This window comes from Capra hircus, chromosome 5 (genome assembly GCF_001704415.2).
Source record: "Capra hircus breed San Clemente chromosome 5, ASM170441v1, whole genome shotgun sequence".
Classification (NCBI taxonomy): Eukaryota; Metazoa; Chordata; class Mammalia; order Artiodactyla; family Bovidae; genus Capra; species Capra hircus.
The window spans coordinates 101,943,608-101,965,737 of record NC_030812.1 but is presented as its reverse complement, the minus strand read 5'-3'; the positions used below and the strand labels follow the sequence as shown (position 1 = coordinate 101,965,737).

The 22,130-nt window shown below is 41.2% G+C and overlaps 1 protein-coding gene and 1 pseudogene across 1 annotated transcript in view; both read left to right on the top strand.

The window, feature by feature from the left end:
- Positions 1 to 8,922, top strand: part of LOC108633341 — a 166,320-nt pseudogene extending 157,398 nt beyond the window's left edge.
- The window catches only part of LOC102183687 (antigen WC1.1-like), a 56,351-nt gene continuing 52,769 nt past the window's right edge, over positions 18,549 to 22,130 (top strand). Inside the window, exon 1 of the mRNA XM_018049061.1 lies at positions 18,549 to 19,002. Within this exon, the coding sequence (XP_017904550.1) occupies positions 18,549 to 19,002 (454 nt within the window). The remainder of the gene's footprint in view (positions 19,003 to 22,130) is intronic.

Genomic DNA, 22,130 nt, shown 5'->3' with positions numbered 1-22,130 from the left:
CACTGTTTATAATAGCCAGGACATGGAAACAACCTAGATGTCCATCAGCAGATGAATGGATAAGAAAGCTGTGGTACATATACACAATGGAGTATTACTCAGCCATTAAAAAGAATACTTTTGAATCAGTTCTAATGAGGTGGATGAAACTAGAGCCTATTATACGGAGTAAGGTAAGCCAGAAAGAAAACCACCAATACAGTATACTAACGCATAAATATGGAATTTAGAAAAATGGTAATGATAACCCTGTATGCAAGACAGCAAAAGAGACACAGATGTATAGAACAGTCTTTAGGACTCTGTGGGAGAGGGCAAGGGTGGCATGATTTGGAAGAATGGCATTGAAACATGTATAATATCATATATGAAATGAATCATCAGTCCTGGTTTGATGCATGATGCTGGATGCTTGGGGCTGGTGCACTGAGATGATCCAGAGGGATGGTATTGGGAGGGTGGAGGGAGGGGGGTTCAGGATGGGGAACACGTGTATACCTGTGGCGGATTCATGTTGATGTATGGCAAAACCAATACAATATTGTAAAGTAATTAGCCTCCAATTAAAATAAATAAATTTGTATTAAAAATATTCTGTGATAACCTATATAGAAAAAAATCTGAAAAAGAATGAATATATTTATATGTATAACTGAATCAGTTTGTTGTATACCTGAAACTAACATAACACTGTAAATCAACTATAATCCAATAAAATCTTAAAGGGAAGAAAAAAAGAAATTAAAGACAATATAATCAATGGAAAGTCATTCTGTGCTTCTGTCCTGGAAGAAGTAATATTGTTAAAATGCCTGTACTTGTCAAAGTGATCTACAGATTTAATGCAATTCCTATCTAAATCCCAATGGCATTCTTAATAGAAATAGAGAAAACAGTCTTAGGAGTGTGTGGTTTAATTTTTATATATTCATGAATTTCCTGTTTCCTTATCACTATTGAGTTTTAGTTCCATTTCATTATGGTCATGAAAGAAACTTCAAATTATTTTAATATTTTTGAATTTGTTAAGATTTATTTGTAACCTAGCCTGGAGAATATTCCATGTGTGCTTGAGAAGAATGCATATTTTCCTGTGGTTAGAATTAGTACAATGATAGTATTAAAATCAATTAGCATTTTCTATGAGTCCTGTTTCAGAAAAAAAACCTTTAATAGGAGATGATCTGGAAACTCAGCTGTCTGGTAAGCTCCCATTGAGAACACACACTCTGCCAGGTTCTTTGACAAATCCTAGGATTTCTAGAGAGATGGTTGGGCCTCTCTCTCTATGACACTCTGAGTTTTCTTAACTCATCTTCTATCCTACTAAGGTCATTGAAGAAATTCATGGAATTTTTGCCACTGAAAAGACAAGATGTGATGACATAAACATGAATTAGTGATAGTGTCTATATTTCTTCTCTGGAGCTGTCACCCGTCTACAGGTTGGCATCCCCTCATGGATCCAGCCTCAAGACTTTCCCTCACCTAAGTCACTTGAGGACTAGCTCCTGGGAGAGAAAACTGATCAGAATATTAGCCCCACAAGTTCCAGGAAAGCTTTCTAAGCTTGTCTGGATGCTAGGTCTCTCATCTCATAGCCCACTTCCCTCTGGGTGGGTTCTGTTCGGCATATCTCTACTTTCAAGTGCCTGCATATTACACATTATCCTTGGATCTGTAGGTCCTAGGCTGCTAAATGAGAAATTTACTTCTTCAACAAACTGAAAGATGTGTTTCCAGTATTCAACCATTCCAACGATCTGAATTGCTCTCTGTAGTTTCTAGACCAAGGAATTCAGATTTCTAACCAGTCTCAAAGTGTATGTTCTTGGGATTCAGCCATTCTAAACGGACCTTGTAATCCTGAATTTGTCTTTAGAAACCTGCTCAAGAAAATTCAATTATGACACTGTCAAAGACTCTCTATATGCTCCACTCCAAAAATGAAAAACTTTCACTCCACTGCCTGTGACGTGTGGTTTACAGTTGCCAAGTCAGTACCATGAACACTCACTGGTTTTGTTGTTTCTTCTTAGGGTTTGTGCATCTGGCTGGAGGGAATGGACCCTGCTCAGGGCAAGTAGAAGTGTATTCTGGAGAAGCCTGGACCCCAGTGTCTGATGGGAACTTCACACTCCCCACTGCACAGGTCATCTGTGCAGAGCTGGGGTGCGGCAAGGCTGTGTCTGTCCTGGGACATGAGCTCTTCCAAGAGTCCAGTGCCCGGGTCTGGGCTGAAGAGTTCAGGTGTGAGGGGGATGAGCCTGAGCTCCAGGTCTGCCCCAGAGTGCCCTGTCCAGGGGGCACTTGTCACCACAATGGAGCTGCTGAAGTTGTCTGTTCAGGTGAGATGCAGGTCAGGTCTTTCACCTCTGTGAACACCCTGCTTAGGTGAGAAAGTCATGTGATTTTGCTGAAACTCTGTCTTCTTCTATCAGCATACTCAGAAGTCCGGCTCATGACAAACGGCTCCTCTCAGTGTGAGGGGCAGGTGGAGATGAACATTTCTGGACGATGGAGAGCGCTCTGTGCCTCCCACTGGAGTCTGGCCAATGCCAATGTTGTTTGTCGTCAGCTTGGCTGTGGAATTGCCATCTCCACCCCCAGAGGACCATACTTGGTGGAAGGAGGTGATCAGATCTCAACAGCCCGATTTCACTGCTTGGGGGCAGAGTCCTTCCTGTGGAGTTGTCCTGTGACTGCCCTGGGTGGTCCTGACTGTTCCCATGGCAACACGGCCTCTGTGATCTGCTCAGGTAAGGGCGAGGGACAGGTGGGGATGGGCTACTGGTACTCAGGATGCTCCTGGAGTGAAATGTCCCCAAGAGCAGAGAGGGAGGGAAAATGGACTTCAAAGTCAGATATTTTGTGGCGAAATATGGATCTTCTCATTGTTCCTTCATTTTTCAGGCCAGGGCAAGAAATGTGAAGGGGAATAGTATATTTTTAAGCTACATTGTTGCTTACATGTAATCATAGAAAACAATGTATGAGCAGTAAGTATAGACCTCAGTATGAACCACAGCCCAGAGCAGCAAAGAGAATGTCACTGTCATCCCCTCTCCTCGACAGGGAAAAGTGCTTACCGAACTTCTACTAACATAGAGAGTTTTATCAATTTTTGAACTTTCTATAAAATAATGCAGTATGTTGCAGCTTTTGTACCTAATTTCTTAGACTCAAAATTATGTTTGGGATTCACTCATGATGTTGTATATTGTAGCACTTTATTTAGTTTTATTACTGTAGAGTATGCCTTTGAATGATCACATGGCCATGTACTGATCAATTCTACTGACAATATAAATCTGAGTTGTTTCCAGTTCTTGACTACTACAAATATGATACTACAACTTACCATGACAATGTCTTTGGGTGCAAATATGTGTTACTTTCCATTTTTAACCCTTGGTCATTTATTTTCTTTTTCTTAATCAAATGGTGTCCTTTGATGCACTAATTTCTTAATCTTATGGACACATAACTTGCCAACTTTTCTCTGTACATTTAATGCTTCTTATAGCCTTTAGCAAAGAATGTTTGCCTACTCCAAGATCATAAAAACATTCTCCAAGAGTGTCTTATGGAAATTGTATTATTTTTCTCTTGCATATAATTGTCCATTCCTTCTGGGATTGATATCAGTGTAAGATAAGGGTCAGGTTTCATATGGACATCCAATTGGCTCAATCTTTCTCTGAAAAGATTCTTTTCCCCACTTCAGTGCTGCCTTCATCATAAGCAGGAGGGCAAATATGTCTGTCCTTTTTAAGACTCTCTATTCTGTTCCATATTATCATTTGTCTATCCTTGCACCAATACTGCATTTTCTTAATTATCACAACTTTTTCGTTGTTGTTGTTGCTCAATCGCTAAGTCATGTCTGACTCTTTGTGAGCCCATGAACTACAGCTCACCAGGCTTCCATGTCCTTCACTATCTCCCAGAGTTTCAAACTTTGTAGTAGGTCTTAATGATTTTAATTTACAAGAGTTACTTTATATTAACTCCTCTAACTTTGTTGCTTTTCTTACAAACTGTGATGGTCATTCTTGGTTGTTTGTATTTTGTATGAATTTAGAAATCAGCTTGTCATTTTCATCAAAAGAAAAGCTTAAGGGTATTTTCATTAGATTAGATTTAAAAATTTGAGAGGAGACAAAGAAATTTGAGGATGATTGACATTGACGATGTTGAGTTTTCCAAATCATTGACATAATACACCCCTCCATTCAGTTAGATCTTGAATTTCTCTCAGAGATTTTGCCCATCTTCTACTAGGATTTCTCCTAGGTATTTTATTTTTGATATTATGATTATTTTTTTTTTTGTGAAAGTGTCCTGGCAATGAATTCTCTTTGTGTTGTTTTCATCTTTTAGTTTTTTAAATTTTGATGTCTTTTGAGACATTAAGATGTTGGGAAAGTAATATAAAAATTCCTTTACGACCTTTACCTGGGTTTCTAAATGTTAGTATCAATATTTTGCTTTAATCTCTGTGTGTGTGTGAGTGTCTTTCCTTGATTCCCCTTCTGCCCCATTTCTTACTGAATATGTAAAATCTTTCTGAATTAAGTTGAAGCCATGATGTTCCTTTACCCTTAGGACACTTCTGGGAATTTCCTTATAGAACCAGAGTTCAGTCAAATCTTTAAATGACTTCAGCCCCAGGTGACATCTAATTGCAGCACTGAAAGACCGAATTGAAAGACAGCCAAACGGAGTTTCTCCCTGATTAGTGACCCAAAGGCATAAGCAAAATGAAGTATATATTCTTTTTCTTCAGCTAAAAGTTTTGCCTTATTATATTGATCAAATTGCTAACATCCGTTGAATCACAGAAATAGCAAGAGAGTTCCAGAAAAACATCGATTTCTGTTTTATTGACTACGCCAAACCTTTGACTGTGTGGATCATAACAAACTATGGAAAATTCTTAAAGAGATGGGAATACAAGACCACCTTAACTGGCTTCTGTGTGCAGATCAAGAAACAATAGTTAGAACTGGACATGGAAAAACAGACTGGTTCCAAACTGGGAAAGGAGTATGTCAAGGTTGTATGTTGTCACCTGCTGTGAAGTCGCTCAGTTGTGTCCGACTCTTTGCGATCCCATGGACTGCAGTCTACCAGTCTTCTCTGTCCATGGGATTTTCCAAGCAAGAATACTGGAGTGGGTTGCCATTTCCTTCTCCAGGGGATCTTCCTGACCTGGGATTGAATCCAGGTCTCCTGCATTGCAGGCAGACACTTTACCCTCTGAGCCAAAGCGTCTGCCTATATTGCAGAGTACATCATGTGAACTGCTGGGCTGGATGAAGCACTAGCTGGAATCAAGAATGCCAGGAGAAATATCAATAACCTCAGATATGCTGATGACACCACCTTTATGGAAGAAAGAAAAGAGGACCTGAAGAGCCTCTTGACGAAAGTGAAAGAGGACAGTGAAAAAGCTGGCTTAAAACTCAGCATTCAAAAAACTGAGATAAAGGCATCCAGTCCCATCACTTCATGGCAAATAGATGGGGAAACAATGGAAACAGTGACAGACTTTATTTTCTTGGGCTCCAAAATCACTGTAGATGGTGACTGCAGCCATGAAATTAAAAGACATCTGCTCCTTGGAAGAAAAGCTATGACAAACCTAGACAGCATATTAAAAAGGAGAGACATTACCTTGCTGACAATTGTCCATTCAGTCAAATCTATGGCTTTTCCAGTAGTCATGTATGGATGTAAGAGTTGGGCCATAAAGAAAGCTGAGTGCCAAAGAATTGATGCTTTTGAACTGTGGTGTTGGAGAAGGCTGTTCAGAGTCCCCTGGACAGCAAGGAGATCAAACTAGTGGATGCTGATGGAAATCAGCCCTGAATATTCATTGGAAGGACTGATTCTGAAGCTGAAGCTGCTATTCTTTAGCCACCTGATGAGAAGAAGTGACTTGTTGGAAAAGACCCTTATGCTGTAAGATTGAGGGTGGGAGAAGAAAGGGATGACAGAGGATGAGACGGTTGGATGGCATCACTGACTTGAGGAACATGAGTTTGAGCAAGCTCTTGGAGTTGGTGATGGACAGGGAAGTCTGGCGAACTGCAGTCAATGGGGTCACAGAGTTGGACATGATTGAGTGACTGTACTGAACTGGGCTAAATTTTGGGGGAAAATCTTCTCTATAACAATGTAACCAGAACTCTTGTCATGTGACCTGAATTTCTAGATTGTAGAATATCCTCTGATCTTGCACTGTGATGTTTCTATTTTATGCTGAGCTAGTGCACAGCTACTATTATGCTTTAGTTCTTAATTTCAGCTGACACATTTTTCAGCTTTAGAAGTACTTCACTTATGGTATCATTTCTCTGCAAAGATACACATTTTGTCTATTATTTCCATAAACACTTTAATCGTGGCGGTTTAAATCTCTGTCAGGTAAATCTAGCAGCTGAAAAATCTGGGAAATTCTTTCCAATGTCTCCTTTTTCCTTTCTGTTTTTCACGAGATCTGTTTTATTTAAGTGTTTGTTTTAAAGTTAGACATTGAAGAAATTGTAGAAATGCTTCAGAAAGAATTTTGTTTTGCTTTTACTTAGGGATAGATTTGGCCTTCCCGTGTGGCTCAGATGGTAAACAATCTGCCTGCAATGCGGGAGACCTGGATTTGATCCCTGGATTGGGAAGATCCCCTGGAAGAGGGCATGGCAACCCACTGAAGTATTTTTGCTTAAAAAATGCTATGGGCAGAGGAGCCTCGTGGCTATAGTCCATGGGGTTCACAAATAGTCTGACACGACTGATCGACTGAACTAACAAACTAACCAGGTCATCATTTCCCTTATTTCAGTTTCCTGTTCTTCAACCCTTCCAGACTTCTGATCATTGTTGTTTCTTCAGGAAACCAGACCCAGGTGCTGCCCCAGTGCAACGACTCCCTGTCTCAACCTGCAGGCTCTGCGGCCTCAGAGAAGAGCGCCCCCTACTGCTCAGGTGAGGGTCCCACAGGACAGAAGACTCTTCATTCCCCAGGTCAAGGCTTCATTGCCCCATTTCTCTCTCCTCAGACAGCAGGCAGCTCCGCCTGGTGGACGGGGGCGGTCCCTGCGCCGGGAGAGTGGAGATCCTTGACCAGGGCTCCTGGGGCACCATCTGTGATGACGGCTGGGACCTGGATGATGCCCACGTGGTGTGCAGGCAGCTGGGCTGTGGAGAAGCCCTCAATGCCACGGGGTCTGCTCACTTCGGGGCAGGATCAGGGCCCATCTGGCTGGACGACCTGAACTGCACAGGAAAGGAGTCCCACGTGTGGAGGTGCCCTTCCCGGGGCTGGGGGCGGCACGACTGCAGACACAAGCAGGACGCGGGGGTCATCTGCTCAGGTCTGCGCTGCACACTGTCCACAGGCTGGGGGAGGGGTGGGGCCTGGAGGACCGGGTCTGAGCCCTGAGGGAGAGATGCTGAAAGGACCAGAGAAGGATTGTCCCTCCCATGGAGCCTGTGTTTCCAGCAGACGTGAAGACGAGGTGCTTTCACTTCCTTTTGCTGCAGCTGAGGATCTGGTCCTTTCTTCTCAGCAGTGTTTCCTGGCAGAGCCGTTTTTACAGTTTTTCTTGAAAGCAGGGCTCTCTCTCCAGTTACATCAAACATTTTAAACCCATGATAATAGTTTCCATTTGCTTCAGTAACAATTTACCAATTAGTGGGTTGAAACAACATATATTTATTTCCTTAAACTTCTGTAGCTTAGATGTCCAGCAGGGATCTCACTGGACCTGGATCAAGGCTTCAGCAGGGCTGCATCACTTCTGTGGCTCTGGGGGAGAATCTATTTCTTGTCTTCTCAATATTCTAGATATAAAACAAAGAAAGTTAGTCACACAGTCGTGTCTGACTCTTTGCCATCCCATGGACTGTATCCTGCCCTGCCCCTCTGTCCATGGAATTCTCAAGCTCCTAGAAACTGCCTACATCCCTTGATTCACAGCCTCCTTCATCCATTTTCAGACCAGCAATGCTGCAGAGCTAAGTAATGTATTCCATGTTTAAGGATAGTGGTTCTAAGGATGTGCTCAGACTGGGCTCACATTGTTAATACAATATTCTAGCTTAATGTCACCATCTCAAGGGCCTTATCTTAATCACATCTGTAAATCCCTTTTGTCAGGTATGGTAACATATTCACAGGTTGCAGAGATTGGGATGTGGACATTTTGGGCTTAAATATTCTGCCTGTTTCCCTAATATCCACATCAAATCCCTTAACATACTCTTCAAAGATTTTGTTAGGAAGCAGGATTCAGCTGCCCCCCTCTGACTAGCGCCCACACTGTTTGGTCTTCCTCTCAGTTCATATCCACTACACCATTGTGGCAGAAATAGAAAGACAGACACAAATGGACAAAGTCAGTTAAAAGGGAGGCGATGTCAGTCTTGTCATCTAGTGGGTATCTCTTGAACAAGGTCAGAGATGAATGTTCACCATTTCTAGAAGAAAGGAAAACCTAGAACATCCAGCAAAGTTTTCACTGTGTCCTGTCTCCTCCCCTTTCAACCTTAGAGTTCCTGGCCCTCAGGTTGGTGAGCGAGGACCAGCAGTGTGCTGGGTGGCTGGAAGTTTTCTACAACGGGACTTGGGGCAGTGTCTGCCGCAGCCCCATGGAAGACATCACTGTGTCCGTGATCTGCAGACAGCTTGGCTGTGGGGACAGTGGAACCCTCAACTCTTCTCTTGGTCTCAGGGAAGGTTCTAGACCCCAGTGGGTGGATGGAATCCGCTGTCGGAGAACTGACACCTCTCTCTGGCAGTGTCCTTCTGACCCTTGGAATTACACTTCATGCTCTCCAAAGGATGAAGCCTATATCTCGTGTGAAGGTGACTTACTGTCTGTTTCTGTGTGTCTGTCCCAACCCTGTAAGATGCAGTGAGATTTGATATTTTAAAATCTAAGTGATGAGTTTAATTTGGTGCAGAAAATGACATTAAGTGAAAATGTTAGTGTCCGACTCAGTCGTGTCCGACTCTTTGTGTCTGCATGGACTATAGCCTGCCAGGCTCCTCTGTCCATGGAATTCTCCAGGCAAGAATACTGGAATGGGTTTCCATTCCCTTCTCCAGGGGATCATCCAAAGCTAGGTATCTCAACTGAGTCTCCCACACTGCAGTCAGATTCTTTATTGTCTGAGCCACCAGAGAGCCTAAATGGGGTAAGGATGAAATTAATTTTATCCACATATTCTAATCTTGTTTGTTAAATTTTTAATTGAGATGTAATTCTTGTAACATTATATTAGTTCTAAGTGTAAAACATAGTGTTTATGTTTTTGTGCATATTGGTAAATCATCACCACATGTACAGTAACATCCATCACCACATGTAGTTACAATTTTTTTTCTTATGATCCCACAAGTAAGAATTTGCATGCTGCAACTAAGACCTAGGACAACCAAATAAATAATTAATTTTAAAAGAGAGTATTATTCTCTTCATAGGCTTTACATAAGAACATGCATCATGGATTTTTTTTAAAAATTTTTATCCACATTTGGGCTTCCCTGGTAGCTAAGCTGGTAAAGAATCTGACTACAATGCAGGAGATCAGGGTTTGATTCCTGGGTCGGGAAGATCCACTGGAGAATGGAGAGGCTACTCACTTCAGTGTTCTTGGGCTCCCCTGATGACTCAGCGGGTAAAGAATCTGCCTGCAATGTGGGAGACCGAGGTGTGATCCCTGGCTTGGGAAGACCCCTGGAGAAGGGAAAGGCTACCCACTCCAGTTTTCTGGCCTGGAGAATTCCATGGACTCTATACTCCATGGTGTCGTAAACAGTTGGACATGACTGAGTGACTTTGACAAACACTATATTCCAAAATACTATCTTCTTTCCTATATTACAGTTTTAAGATATCATTTATGACAATATTTTTTTCTTCTAGAATGTTTTAAAAATTTTTATTTATTTATAGGAACTCTGTATAAACAGACATCACTTCTGTTCAGTTGCTTAGTTGTGTCAGCTTCAACATCAGTCCTTCTAATGAACACTCAGGACTGATCTTTATGATGGACTGGTTGGATCTCCTTGCAGTCCAAGGGACTCTCAAGAGTCTTCTCCAACACCACAGTTCAAAAGCATCAATTCTTCGGTGCACATCTTTCTTTATAGTCTTATAAAGAAACATCACTTACTCTTTCTTAAATATTTTTGGAAATATTTCCCCCATTTTTTGCACATATGCTTAAGGTTATGTATGTGAATGGGGTGGTTATGTTATTGAATCTATAATGGTTTGCTTTTTTGTCTTCTGCTTTTAATGAAATGTTTCATATGCCATTCTTAATCTCAAAATAATATTGAATCAAGTTTTATTTTCTGCAAATAATTTTACAGTTCCACTAAAGAATATTCAAAACCTAATTTTGATTTCATTTATTTATCTGAATTTATTTTAATATGTGTGATTGTATAATATCATTTCCAGATAAGAATTATATTTTAGATATGTGAAGCTTCATCACAAGATAAAAACACATTGCTTCATGATTTCATGGATATGATGTCAAAAGTACAGGCAACAAAGCAAAAATAGGCAAGTGGGAATATATCAAACTAAAAAGCTTCTTCAAGCCAAAGGAAACATCAACAGAGTGAAAAAGCAAGCTAGCACAAATTATATAAGTATTAGTTTCCAAACAAATAAGGAACTCCTACAACTCAAGAAAAAACACCCCAAAACTTAATAATGCAGTTACAAAATTGGCAAGGGCTTAAATAGACATTTCTTTAAAGAAGACATACAAATGGCCAATGGGTATATGAAAAATGCTTGACATTGTCAATCATCAGGAAAATGTAAATCAAAACCAGGAAGAGATATCATCTCACACATGTCAGAATGACCGTTTTTTTTTTTTTAAAGACACTTAAGTGTTGGCAAGGCTGTGGAGAAATTGACACTGTGTACTTATCCACATTAAATGTATAAATTATATTAATAAAGCTATGCAATCCAGGGGTTAAATCTCTGGACTTTCACTGTCATGGTCCAGGTTCAATCCCTGACCTGGGCACTAAGATCCCACGGGCCACAGCACAGCCAAAAACAAACAAACAACACAAAAACTATGACAAAAAATCTGTATGATTTATAGTGATGTCCCTTTTCGTTCTTGGTATTGTTAACTTCATTTTCTCTCTGCTCTTCATTGGTATTTATCAGTGTTCCTCAGTTTTCAATGAGCCATGTTTAAAGGGGTTTCTTCTATGCTTTCTATCTTATGCCTACCTTGTTTTCCATCCATTTTTGTTCCTTTTTTAATTAACACCAACATTCTATATTCTTTAGGCTTTCTCATCTCCTAGTTTCTTAATTGAAGCTTACATTTTTTTCACTTTCGGTCTTTCCTCTTCTCTAAATCTAGGGTATAAATTTCCCTATAGGTACTACTTGAGTTTCATTAGAAGAATTTATGATAATATCATTATTTTGTGTTTATTATCATTATTATTGTATTCTTATTATCATTATTTCACAATATTTGGTAAATTTTAAATTTATTCCAAGACTCAGGTGTTTTTTGGAAGGGTGTTACTGAATTTCTCAAAATAGGGATGGCTAACAATATTTCTTTTTAATTCTTAATTTTATTCCACTGTGGTCAGAGTAAATACTCTGTATGAATTCAAAGAGTGAAAGATTTTGTCCCATTATGTGGTCGTTTTGGTAAACGTTCCGAGTGCATTTACAGTAATGTGAACTCTTGCGTTGTTGGGTGCGTTGCTCTATGTGTTACTTGGTTAAATGTGCTGACTATTTTCCTGTACATCTACTGTATCCTTTGTTTTTTGTATGTCTGGTCTGAATGCAATTGAAAAAGATACAGTAAAAATCCTCCATTTTGATTGTGATTTTGCTTATTTCTTTTCATTCTGTCAAGTATATTTCAAAGTTATGTTCTGTTACCTTTCTTGAATTTTGATGTCTATATGTTTATTAAGGGTGCACCTCATTATGATCATGAAAATTCCCTCTTTAATTCAATTAGTGTTCAGTTCAGTTCAGTTCAGTTGCTCAGTTGTGTCCGACTCTTTGTGACTTCATGAACTGCAGCACGCCAGGCTTCCCTGTCCATCACCAAACCCAGAGTTTACGCAAACTCATGTCCATTGGGTCAGTGATGCCACCCAGTAATCTCATCCTCTGCCACCCCCTTCTCCTTCTGCCCCCAATCTTTCTCAGCACCGGGGTCTTTTGAAATGAGTCAGCTCTTCACATCAGGTGGCCAAAATATTGGAGTTTCAGCTACAACATCAGTCCTTCCATGGAACACTCAGGACTGATCTCCTTAGGATGGACTGGTTGGATCTCCTTAGGATGGACTGATTGGATCTCCTTGCAGTCCAAGGGACTCTCAAGAGTTTTCTCCAACACCACAGTTCAAAAGCATCAATTCTTTGGTGCTCAGCTTTCTTTAAAGTCCAACTCTCATATCCATACATGACTACTAGGAAAACCATAGCCTAGACTAGACGGACCTTTGTTGACAAACTATTGTCTCTGCTTTTAATATGCTGTCTAAGTTGGTCATAACTTTCCTTCCAAGGAACAAGCGTCTTTTAATTTCATGGCTGCAGTCACCCTCTGCAGTGATTTTGGAGCCCCCCAAATAAAGTCAGCCACTGTTTCCACTATTTCCATATCTATTTGCCATGAAGTGATGGGACTGGATGCCATGATTTTAGTTTCCTGAATGTTGAGCTTTAAGCCACCTTTTTCACTCTCCTTTTTCACTTTCATCAAGAGGCTGTTTAGTTCTTCACTTTCTGCCCTAAGGGTGGTGTCATCTGCATATCTGAGGTTATTGATATGTCTCCCAGCAATCTTGATTCCAGCTTGTTCTTCATCCAGCCCAGCATTTCTCATGAGGTACTCTGTGTGTAAGTTACATAAGCAGGGTGACAATATACAGCCTTGACATCCTCCTTTTCCTATTTGGAACCAGTGTGTTTTACCATGTCCAGTTCTAACTGTTGCTTCCTGACCTGCATACAGGTTTCTCAAGAGGCAGGTCAGGTGGTCTGGTATTCCCATCTCTTTCAGAAGTTTCCACATTTTATTGTGATCCACACAGTCAAAGGCTTTGGCATAGTCAATAAAGCAGAAATAGATGTTTTTCTGGAACTCTCTTGCTTTTTCAATGGTCCAACAGATGTTGACAATTCGATCTCTGGTTCCTCTGCCTTTTCTAAACCAGCTTGAACATCTGGAATTTCACGGTTCACGTATTGCTAAACCCTGGCTTGGAGAATTTTGAGCATTACTTTACTAGCGTGTGAAATGAGTGCAATTGTGTGGTAGATTGAGCAATCTTTGGGATTGCCTTTCTTTGGGATTGGAATGAAAACTGACCTTTTCCAGTCCTGTGGCCACTTCTGAGTTTCCAAATGTGCTGGCATACTGAGTGCAGCACCTTCACAGCATCATCTCTCAGGATTTGAAAGAGCTCAACTGGAATTCCATCACCTCCACTAGCTTTGTTAATAGTGATGGTTCCTAAGGCCCACTTGACTTCACATTCCAGGATGTCTGGCTCTAGGGGAGTGATCACACCATCGTGATTATCTGGGTCATGAAGATCTTGTTTTGTACAGTTCTTCTGTGTATTCTTGCCACCTCTTCTTAATATTCTGCTTCTGTTAGGTCCATACCATTTATGCCCTTTATTGACCCCATCTTTGCATGAAATATTCCCTTGGTATCTCTAATTTTGCTTTTTTGTATTTCTTTTTTCTTGGGGATGGTCTTGATTTCTGTCTCCTGTACAGTGTCACAAACCTCCATCCATAGTTCATCAGGCACTCTGTCTATCAGATCTAGTCCCTTAAATCTATTTCTCACTTCCACTGTATAGTCATAAGGGATTTGCTTCAGGTCATACCTGAATGGTGTAGTGTTTTCCCCCACTTTCTTCAATTTAAATCTGAATTTGGCAATAAGGAGTGCCTAATCTGAGCCATAGTCAGCTCCCGGTCTCGTTTTTGCTGCCTGTATAGAGGTTCTCCATCTTTGGCTGCAAAGAATATAATCTATCTGATTTCGGTGTTGGCCATCTGGTGATGTCCATGTGTAGAGTCTTCTCTTGTGTTGTTGGAAGAGGGTGTTTGCTATGATCAGTGTGTTCTCTTGGCAAAACTCTATCAGCCTTTGCCCTGCTTTATTCTGTACTCAAGTCAAATTTGCCTCCAGGTGTTTCTTGACCTCATACTTTTGCATTCCAGTCCCCTATAATGGAAAGGATATCTTTTTTTGGGTGTTAGTTCTAAAAAGTCATGTAGGTCTTCATAGAACCATTCAACTTCAGCTTCTTCAGCATTCCTGGTTGGGGCATAGACTTGGATTACTGTGATATTGAATGGTTTGCCTTGGAAATGAACAGAGAGATCATTCTGTTGTGTTTGAGATTGCACCCAAGTACTGCATTTCAGACTCTTTTGTTGACTATGGTGGTTACTCCATTTCTTCTAAATGATTCCTGCCCACAGTAGTAGATATAATGGTCATATGAGTTAAATTCACCTATTCCAGTCCCTTTTAGTTCACCGATTCCTAGAATGTCACTGTTTACTGTTGCCATCTCCTGTTTGACCACTTCCAATTTCCCTTCATTCATGGACCTAACATTCCAGGTTCCTAGGCAATATTGCTCTTTACACCATTGGACCTTGCTTCTATCACCAGTCACATCCACAACTGGGTGTTGTTTTTGCCTTGGCTCCCTACCTTCATTCTTTCTGGAGTTATTTCTCCACTGATCTCCAGTAGCATATTGGGCACCTACTGACCTGGGGAGTTCATCTTTCAGAGTCCTACCTTTTGCCTTTTCATACTGCTCATGGGGTTTTCAAGGCAAGAATGCTGCAGTGGTTTGCCATTCCCTTCTCCAGTGGACCACATTTTGTCAGAACTGTCCACCATGACCCGTCTGTCTTGGTTGGCCCTACACGGCATGGCTTAGTTTCACTGAGTTAGACAAGGCTGTGGTCCATGTGATCGGGTTGGCTAGTTTTCTGTGACTGTGGTTTCGGCTGTCTGCCCTCTGATGCCCTCTCTCAGCACTACTGTCAGTTAGTGCATCTTTTCTTAACGTCTCCTTTCTGGGACATTGATAAAGCTACTCCCGTTTTCTTACAGTTAGTACATTTTCCCCATCATTTTACTTTCAATCTTTCTTTGTTTTCATAATATAAGGCGATCATTTTGCGAGTAACGTTTGCATCAGGTTTGTTTTATCTTAATCCATTCACTGTAAATGCAATTACTGATATTGATTTGATGTTGGTATCTGCCATTTGCTTTTAATTGATGCACATGCTTTATGTTCCTTTTTCTCTCCCTTTTTTTTCCTTCCTCTAGTATTAAATAAATCTGTTACTATTTCAGATTTCCCTTTTTCCTTTTGATTTTCTGCCGCTTTACTAGGAGTGGGGATTTTCATACTCTTTTTTTATATTAAAAAATGCTCTATTATTATATCTTCAAATATGACTTCTGTAGTTCTGCCTCTCTGTCTTTGTATCTCTTCCCCCTCGCCTTTATTTTCCTTCTCATGTCTCATCTTTAGGACTCCTCTAAATCACTCTATTCTAAGTTCTATCTAAAAGTTGTTTGACTTATTCATTCACTTTTTAATACTAGATATTTTATTTTAGGTTGGCAATGATTCCATTGCCATTTTTATTTGTTTATGATTATTTGTTAATTTTTTCATCTTTTCCCCTGTATATTCTCCCCCTCTCTCTTTTCCCCTAAACACGTTGGTCATAGTTAAAATCCTTATGCATTTCTATCATGTGTGTCTCTGCATTCTCTCATCTCTTTTTTTCACTTTGGTCATTTGGCATGTTATCCTAACTTGTCAAATATCATGCCAATTTTTTACTGAATGCTATAAATTATATGTGAAAAAGTAAGATACTCCTGATACATTTTCTAATACCTGAAAGGATTTACTCTTTGTTTTGCTAGGCAGATAGGGGGAAGGGGTGTATATCACTCAAACATCTAAATATAAACTAAAACTGAGCTGTAATAAGTGTGGGTTGCAGCTTTGGTTGCAATCAGTCCACCTCTGATATTTCTGCCCCTATGACAGGGGCTTTCAGAGATTTCAGTTCAGAGCCTGGATTCTTTGGTAGCTCAGTACCCAAGAGAATGAGAAAGACTCTGCTATTCAAGCCTTTTTATGTAGTTCTTTAGACTCCTGTCCTTCACAGTTTATATACTGGGCAGATATTTGAGGAGAAAACGTGCTGTGTGAGAGAGGCTCTCAAGATTCTAATTTTGTCACTCTAGCACCAGGTAACTCCCAAATTATGCTGGCCTCATGTCACAACAATAGTCCTATGCTTGCCCAAGCCCAGATTCTGAATCATTAAATTATGCAATGAATCAGCAAATTCCCAGAGAAAAAGAAGTATAGATCCTTGGCTAACATTGAAATAACCTCCACACTTTAGAATTTTAGCATATTTAGTCCATGTTGTGTCAACAAATGTTGAATACATTTCAGTTCAGTTCAGTTTAGTTCAGTCAGTCATTTCCGAGTCTTTGTGACCCCATGAATCACAGCATGCCAGGCCTCCCTGTCCATCACCAACTCCTGGAGTTCACCCAAATTCGTGTGCATTGAGTCAGTGATGCCATCCAGCCATCTCATCCTCTGTCATCCCCTTCTCCTCCTGCCCCAAATCCCTCCCAGCATCAGAGTGTTTTCCAATGAGTCAGCTCTTCTCATGAGATGGCCTAAATATTGGAATTTCAGCTTCAGTATCATTCCTTCCAAAGAACACCCAGGACTGATCTCCTTCAGAATGGACTGGTTGGATCTCCTTGCAGTCCAAGGGACTCTCAAGTGTCATCTCCCACACCACAGTTCAAAAGCATCAATTCTTCAGCGCTCAGCTTTCTTCAAGCCCATCTCTCACATCCATACATGACCACTGGAAAAACCATAGGCTTGACTAGACAGAGCTTTGTTGGCAAAATAACATTTACTGTATCTTAAAAAACCTTTTTTCAGCTTTTTAAGCTGTATGCAGCAAGACCCAGCAAAACACATTGGCCTGCTGTGAACTCCTCCATTCTCCATGGAAGTGGAAAATTTTAGGTTTAATGCTCTACTTCATCATTTACTTAAAGAACAACATCGATAGACATTCTTTAACCTTTCTTTACATCACTTTTATGTATAAAAGGAAAGGAGAATACAGTGAGCTTGTTAATGTTATTTGTTCAAGGGGCTGCAGGAATGTGACCTATTTCTGCTCAGTGACAGAACTAGAAGAACTTTGCTGGTGGCTCAGCTGTAAAGAATCCACCTGCAATGCAGGAGACACAGGTTAGGTCGCTGGGTCAGGAAGACCCCCTGGAGGAGGGCGTGGCAATCCACTCCAGTATTCTTGCCTGGAGAATCCCATGGGCAGAGGAGCCTGGTGGGCTACAGTTCACAGGGTCTTAAAGAGTTGAACATGACTGAAGTGACTAAGCAAACATACACACTGCTGCTGCTGCTAAGTTGCTTCAATCGTGTCCGACTCTGTGTGACCCCATAGACGGCAGCCCACCAGGCTCCCCCATGCCTGGGATTCTCTAGGCAAGAATACCGGAGTGGGTTGCCATTTCCTTCTCCAATGCATGAAAGTGAAAAATGAAAGTCTAGTCGCTCAGTCGTGTCCCACTGTTAGCGACCCCATGGACTGCAGCCTAGCAGGCTCCTCTATCCATGGGATTTTCCAGACAAGAGTACTGGAGTGGGGTGCCATTGCCTTCTCCTTCCCGATCAGATAACTCCAAAAATTGAATAACAGAGATTCTTGACACAAAGTCCAAGGACGGATTATATTTTTGGGGGAGAAGAAGCAACATTCTATGATTTCCAGTAGAATCTGGCCAGTGTCGATGTTCCCTGACATCATCTCTCATGCAAAGTTGTTCAGTCTACTCAAAGAGATCACACTGTTTGAAAGTAAGTATCCAGATCTGAAGTCTGAAGCTTAGAACCACAGATGAAATATTCTGAGGTAAACCAAGATATCACAGAACCCATTCGTTTTTCAGTTCTGAATGACTGTACCAAGGAGAAGGATTCTAATGGTAGAGGATTCATGATTGCTATCTGAGGCATCTGATAAGGCCCGTTCCTGACTCCACTCCCTTTAATCAACCCCTTTAACTCTTAGGTCAACAGCATCAAAATGTGTGTGCTTTGAAAGGAATCCATCCAGGTGCCTGCTCATTCCTGTGACTCTGAACTCATTTAACTGCTCCGGGTAGAGAGACTAACATTTCCTGTAAATCTTTCTCTGATGCTGTGCAGAACTCTACAGATCAGAATGTTAACTCTGATAGGACCTTGTACTACCTTCTGTCTCAGACTACTCGCTAGAGTGTTTTCAACTTAATATTTCCTGTTTTATTTTCTTCCTATTTTTCAACCTTATTATTCTCTTGCCACTGGTATAAAAAACTAGCCCCAGCTGCTGCCCCAGTGCAATGACTCCGTGTCTGAACCAGCAGGGTCGGCAGCCTCAGAGGAGAGCGCCCCCTACTGCTCAGGTGGGGGTCCCACAGGACAGAAAACCCTTCTCAACCTCTGGTGTCATCACCCTATGTCCCATTTCTCTCTGCTCAGACAGCAGACAGATCCGCCTGGCGGACGGAGGTGGTCGCTGCTCTGGGAGAGTGGAGATCCTTGACCAGGGCTCCTGGGGCACCATCTGTGATGACCGCTGGGACCTGGAAGATGCTCGTGTGGTGTGCAGGCAGCTGGGCTGTGGAGAAGCCCTCGGTGCCACGGGGTCTGCTCCCTTCGGGGCAGGATCAGGGCCCATCTGGCTGGATGAAGTGAGCTGCAGAGGAGAGGAGTCCCAAGTGTGGAGGTGCCCTGCCTGGGGATGGCAGCAACACAACTGCGTTCATCAGGAAGATGCAGGAGTCATCTGCTCAGGTATGGTCAGTTCTCTGTCCACCGGCTGAGAAAATGGAAAGTTCCAAGAAAGCTGGTGTCTGATCAGCAGGGTAATGGGAGATAGGTGGGCTAGGGAAGACTGAGACATCTACCCATCCTCACTGAGTGCACTGTGGCTATGAGTGCTGAGCTTCATATACTTTCCTCTTATAAGTCTCTGCTATTCTTTCTTCTCCAGTGGACTTACCTGACGCTAAAATAGCTTTATTCATTCTCCCAATTAAAATAAATCCTCATAGTTTTTTTTCATAATTCACTTTTTGTGAGTGTGAAACTTTTGCTAATTGCCACATACACATTCTGTTTGCACAGGGAAGCTATGAGAAGGAGGGACAAAAATGAGGATGTACTTTCCTGGGTGGAGTTGTTTCTGTACAAGCAATGTGAGATATTATTTTGCACTAGGCTAGTAGGAGTGGAGGCTACTCTTACTATAGGAGGATATCATTTACATATATAGAGGTGATCCCTAAAGGGATATCATTTAACAAATCAGAGATTCTTATGGATTTGTGGCAGATTTCAAGTTTCCTTTGCAAATTTAGACATAAATGTTCATAGTTCTTTGATGGTAGAACTAGAGAACTGTGAATGAAATGCATAAGTCATATATTCTTTCACTAGTACTAGAAAAGTCTCTCTCCCCAATTCTTCCTTTAAGATATCTGTACAAATGCAAACTTTGGAGGAACAGTTAGCCATGCACTGGCAAGTCAAAGGTGGAGGTAATAAAACATGAATTTGTGTGTTTTATGATAAGAGATTATGTAGTTTATATTTGATGATTTCTATGATATAAGAGACCTGTGTTTGGGGGGCTTATTTGGAGCAAGAAGACAAATGTAATTTTGAAGAAAGTGGAGCAGGTTTTATAGAAGCTGGGAGGAAGGGGAATGGCGATGGGAGCTGAGGAAGGCAACGGTGAGGTTCTCTGAGCAGCACTGAAGGTCCAGGTGTGGTGTGGAAGGTGCTATGTGTGCCTAAGGACACAAGATGTCTACACAGCAAGAGACCAGACAAGGATAGATCTTTATTATATTTAGTATCTTTACTCATTCACATCAATTCAGTTCAGTTCAGTCGCTCAGTCATGTCCGACTCTTTGCGACCCCATGAATTGCTGCAGTACACCAGGCCTCCCTGTCCATCACCAACTCCTGGAGTTCAGTCAAATTCTTGTCCGTCGAGTCGGTGATGCCATCCGGCCATCTCATCCTCTGTTGTCCCTTCTCCTCCTGCCCCCAATCCCTCCCAGCATCAGAGTCTTTTCCAATGAATCCACTCTTCGCACGAGGTGGCCAGAGTACTGGAGTTTCAGCTTTAGCATCATTCCTTCCAAAGAACACCCAGGACTGATCTCCTTTAGAATGGACTGGTTGGATCTCCTTGCAGTCCAAGGGACTCTCACGTGTCTTCTCCAACACCATAGTTCAAAAGGATAAATTCTTTGGCGCTCAGCTTTCTTCATAGTCCTTCTCTCACATCCATACACGACTACTGGAAAAACCATAGCTTTGACTAGACAGACCTTTGTTGGCAAAGTAATGTCTCTGCTATTCAATATGCTATCTAGTTTGGTCATAACTATCCTTCCAAGGAGTAAGCATCTTTTAATTTCATGGCCGCAATCACCATTTGCAGTGATTTTAGAGCCCATAAAACTAAAGTCTGGCACTGTTTCCACTGTTTCCCCATCTATTTCCCATGAAGTGATGGGACCAGATGCCATGATCTTAGTTTTCTCAATGTTGAGCTTTAAGCCAACTTTTTCACTCTCTTCTTTCACTTTCATCAAGAGGGTTTTTAGTTCCTCTTCAATTTCTGCCATAAGGGTGGTGTCATCTGCATATCTGAGGTTATTGATATTTCTCCAGGCAATCTTGATTCCAGCTTGTGCTTCTTCCAGCCCAGTGTTTCTCGTGATGTACTCTGCATATAAGTTAAATAAGCAGGGTGACAATATAAAGCCTTGATGTACTCCTTTTCCTATTCAGCCTTCTATTTAATAATTTTCTGAAAATTTTCACATAGTTATTCTTCTTTGTAAATTTTAAAATCAAGGAGAAAATAAGAAAGAAATAATATATCTCAGAAGTCACTATCCTAATATGTCCTAAGACTATATTGATTATCCAGCACATATTTGAATATGTAACTTTTATCAGGGTATATAAAACAGAATAGAAGAAATACTTCTCTGTCTTTCTAAATTTTTAATCTCGTGGAATTAATATGATATCAACACCCTCAGATATGTGGATGACATCACCCTAAATGGCAGAAAGTGAAGAGGAACTAAAAAGCCTCTTGATGAAAGTGAAAGAGGAGAGTAAAAAAGCTGACTTGAAACTCAGCATTCAGAAAACTAAGATTATGGCATCCTGTCCCATCACTTCATGGCAAACAGATGGGGAAAAAATGGAAACTGTGACAGACTTTATTTTCCTGGGCTCCAAAATCACTGTGGACAGTGACTGCAGTCATGAAATTAAAAGATGCTTGCTCCTTGGAAGAAAACCTGAAAAACCTAGACAGCATATTAAAAAACAGAGACATTACTTTGAGACAAAGGTCCATCTAGTCAAAGCTATGGTTTTTTCAATAGTCATGTATGGATGTAAGAGTTGGACCAGAAAGAAGGCTGAACACTGAAAAACTGATGCTTTTGAATTGCAGTGTTGGAGAAGACTCTTGAGAGTCCCTTGCACTGCAAGGAGATCAAACCACTCAGTCCTAAAGGAAATCAACCCTGAATATTCACTGAAAGGACGATGCTGAAGCTCCAATACTGTGGCCACTTGATATGAAGAACTGATTCACTGGAAAAGACCTTGATGCTGGGAAAGATTGGAGGCTGGTGGAAAAGGGGACGACAGAAGATGAGATGGTTAGATGGCATCACTGACTCGATGGACATGAGTTTGAGCAAACTCGGGGAGATAGTGAAGGACAGAGAAGCCTGTCATTCTTCAGTCCATGGAGTAGCAAAGAGTCAGACACGACTGAGTGGCTGAGCAACAACAACAGCAACAACCAGTCAAATAAAAATGGTTTATCTAGAATGTGTAGCCTGTGGCCAAACTCCTAGCCAGAATAGATTAGGGGTC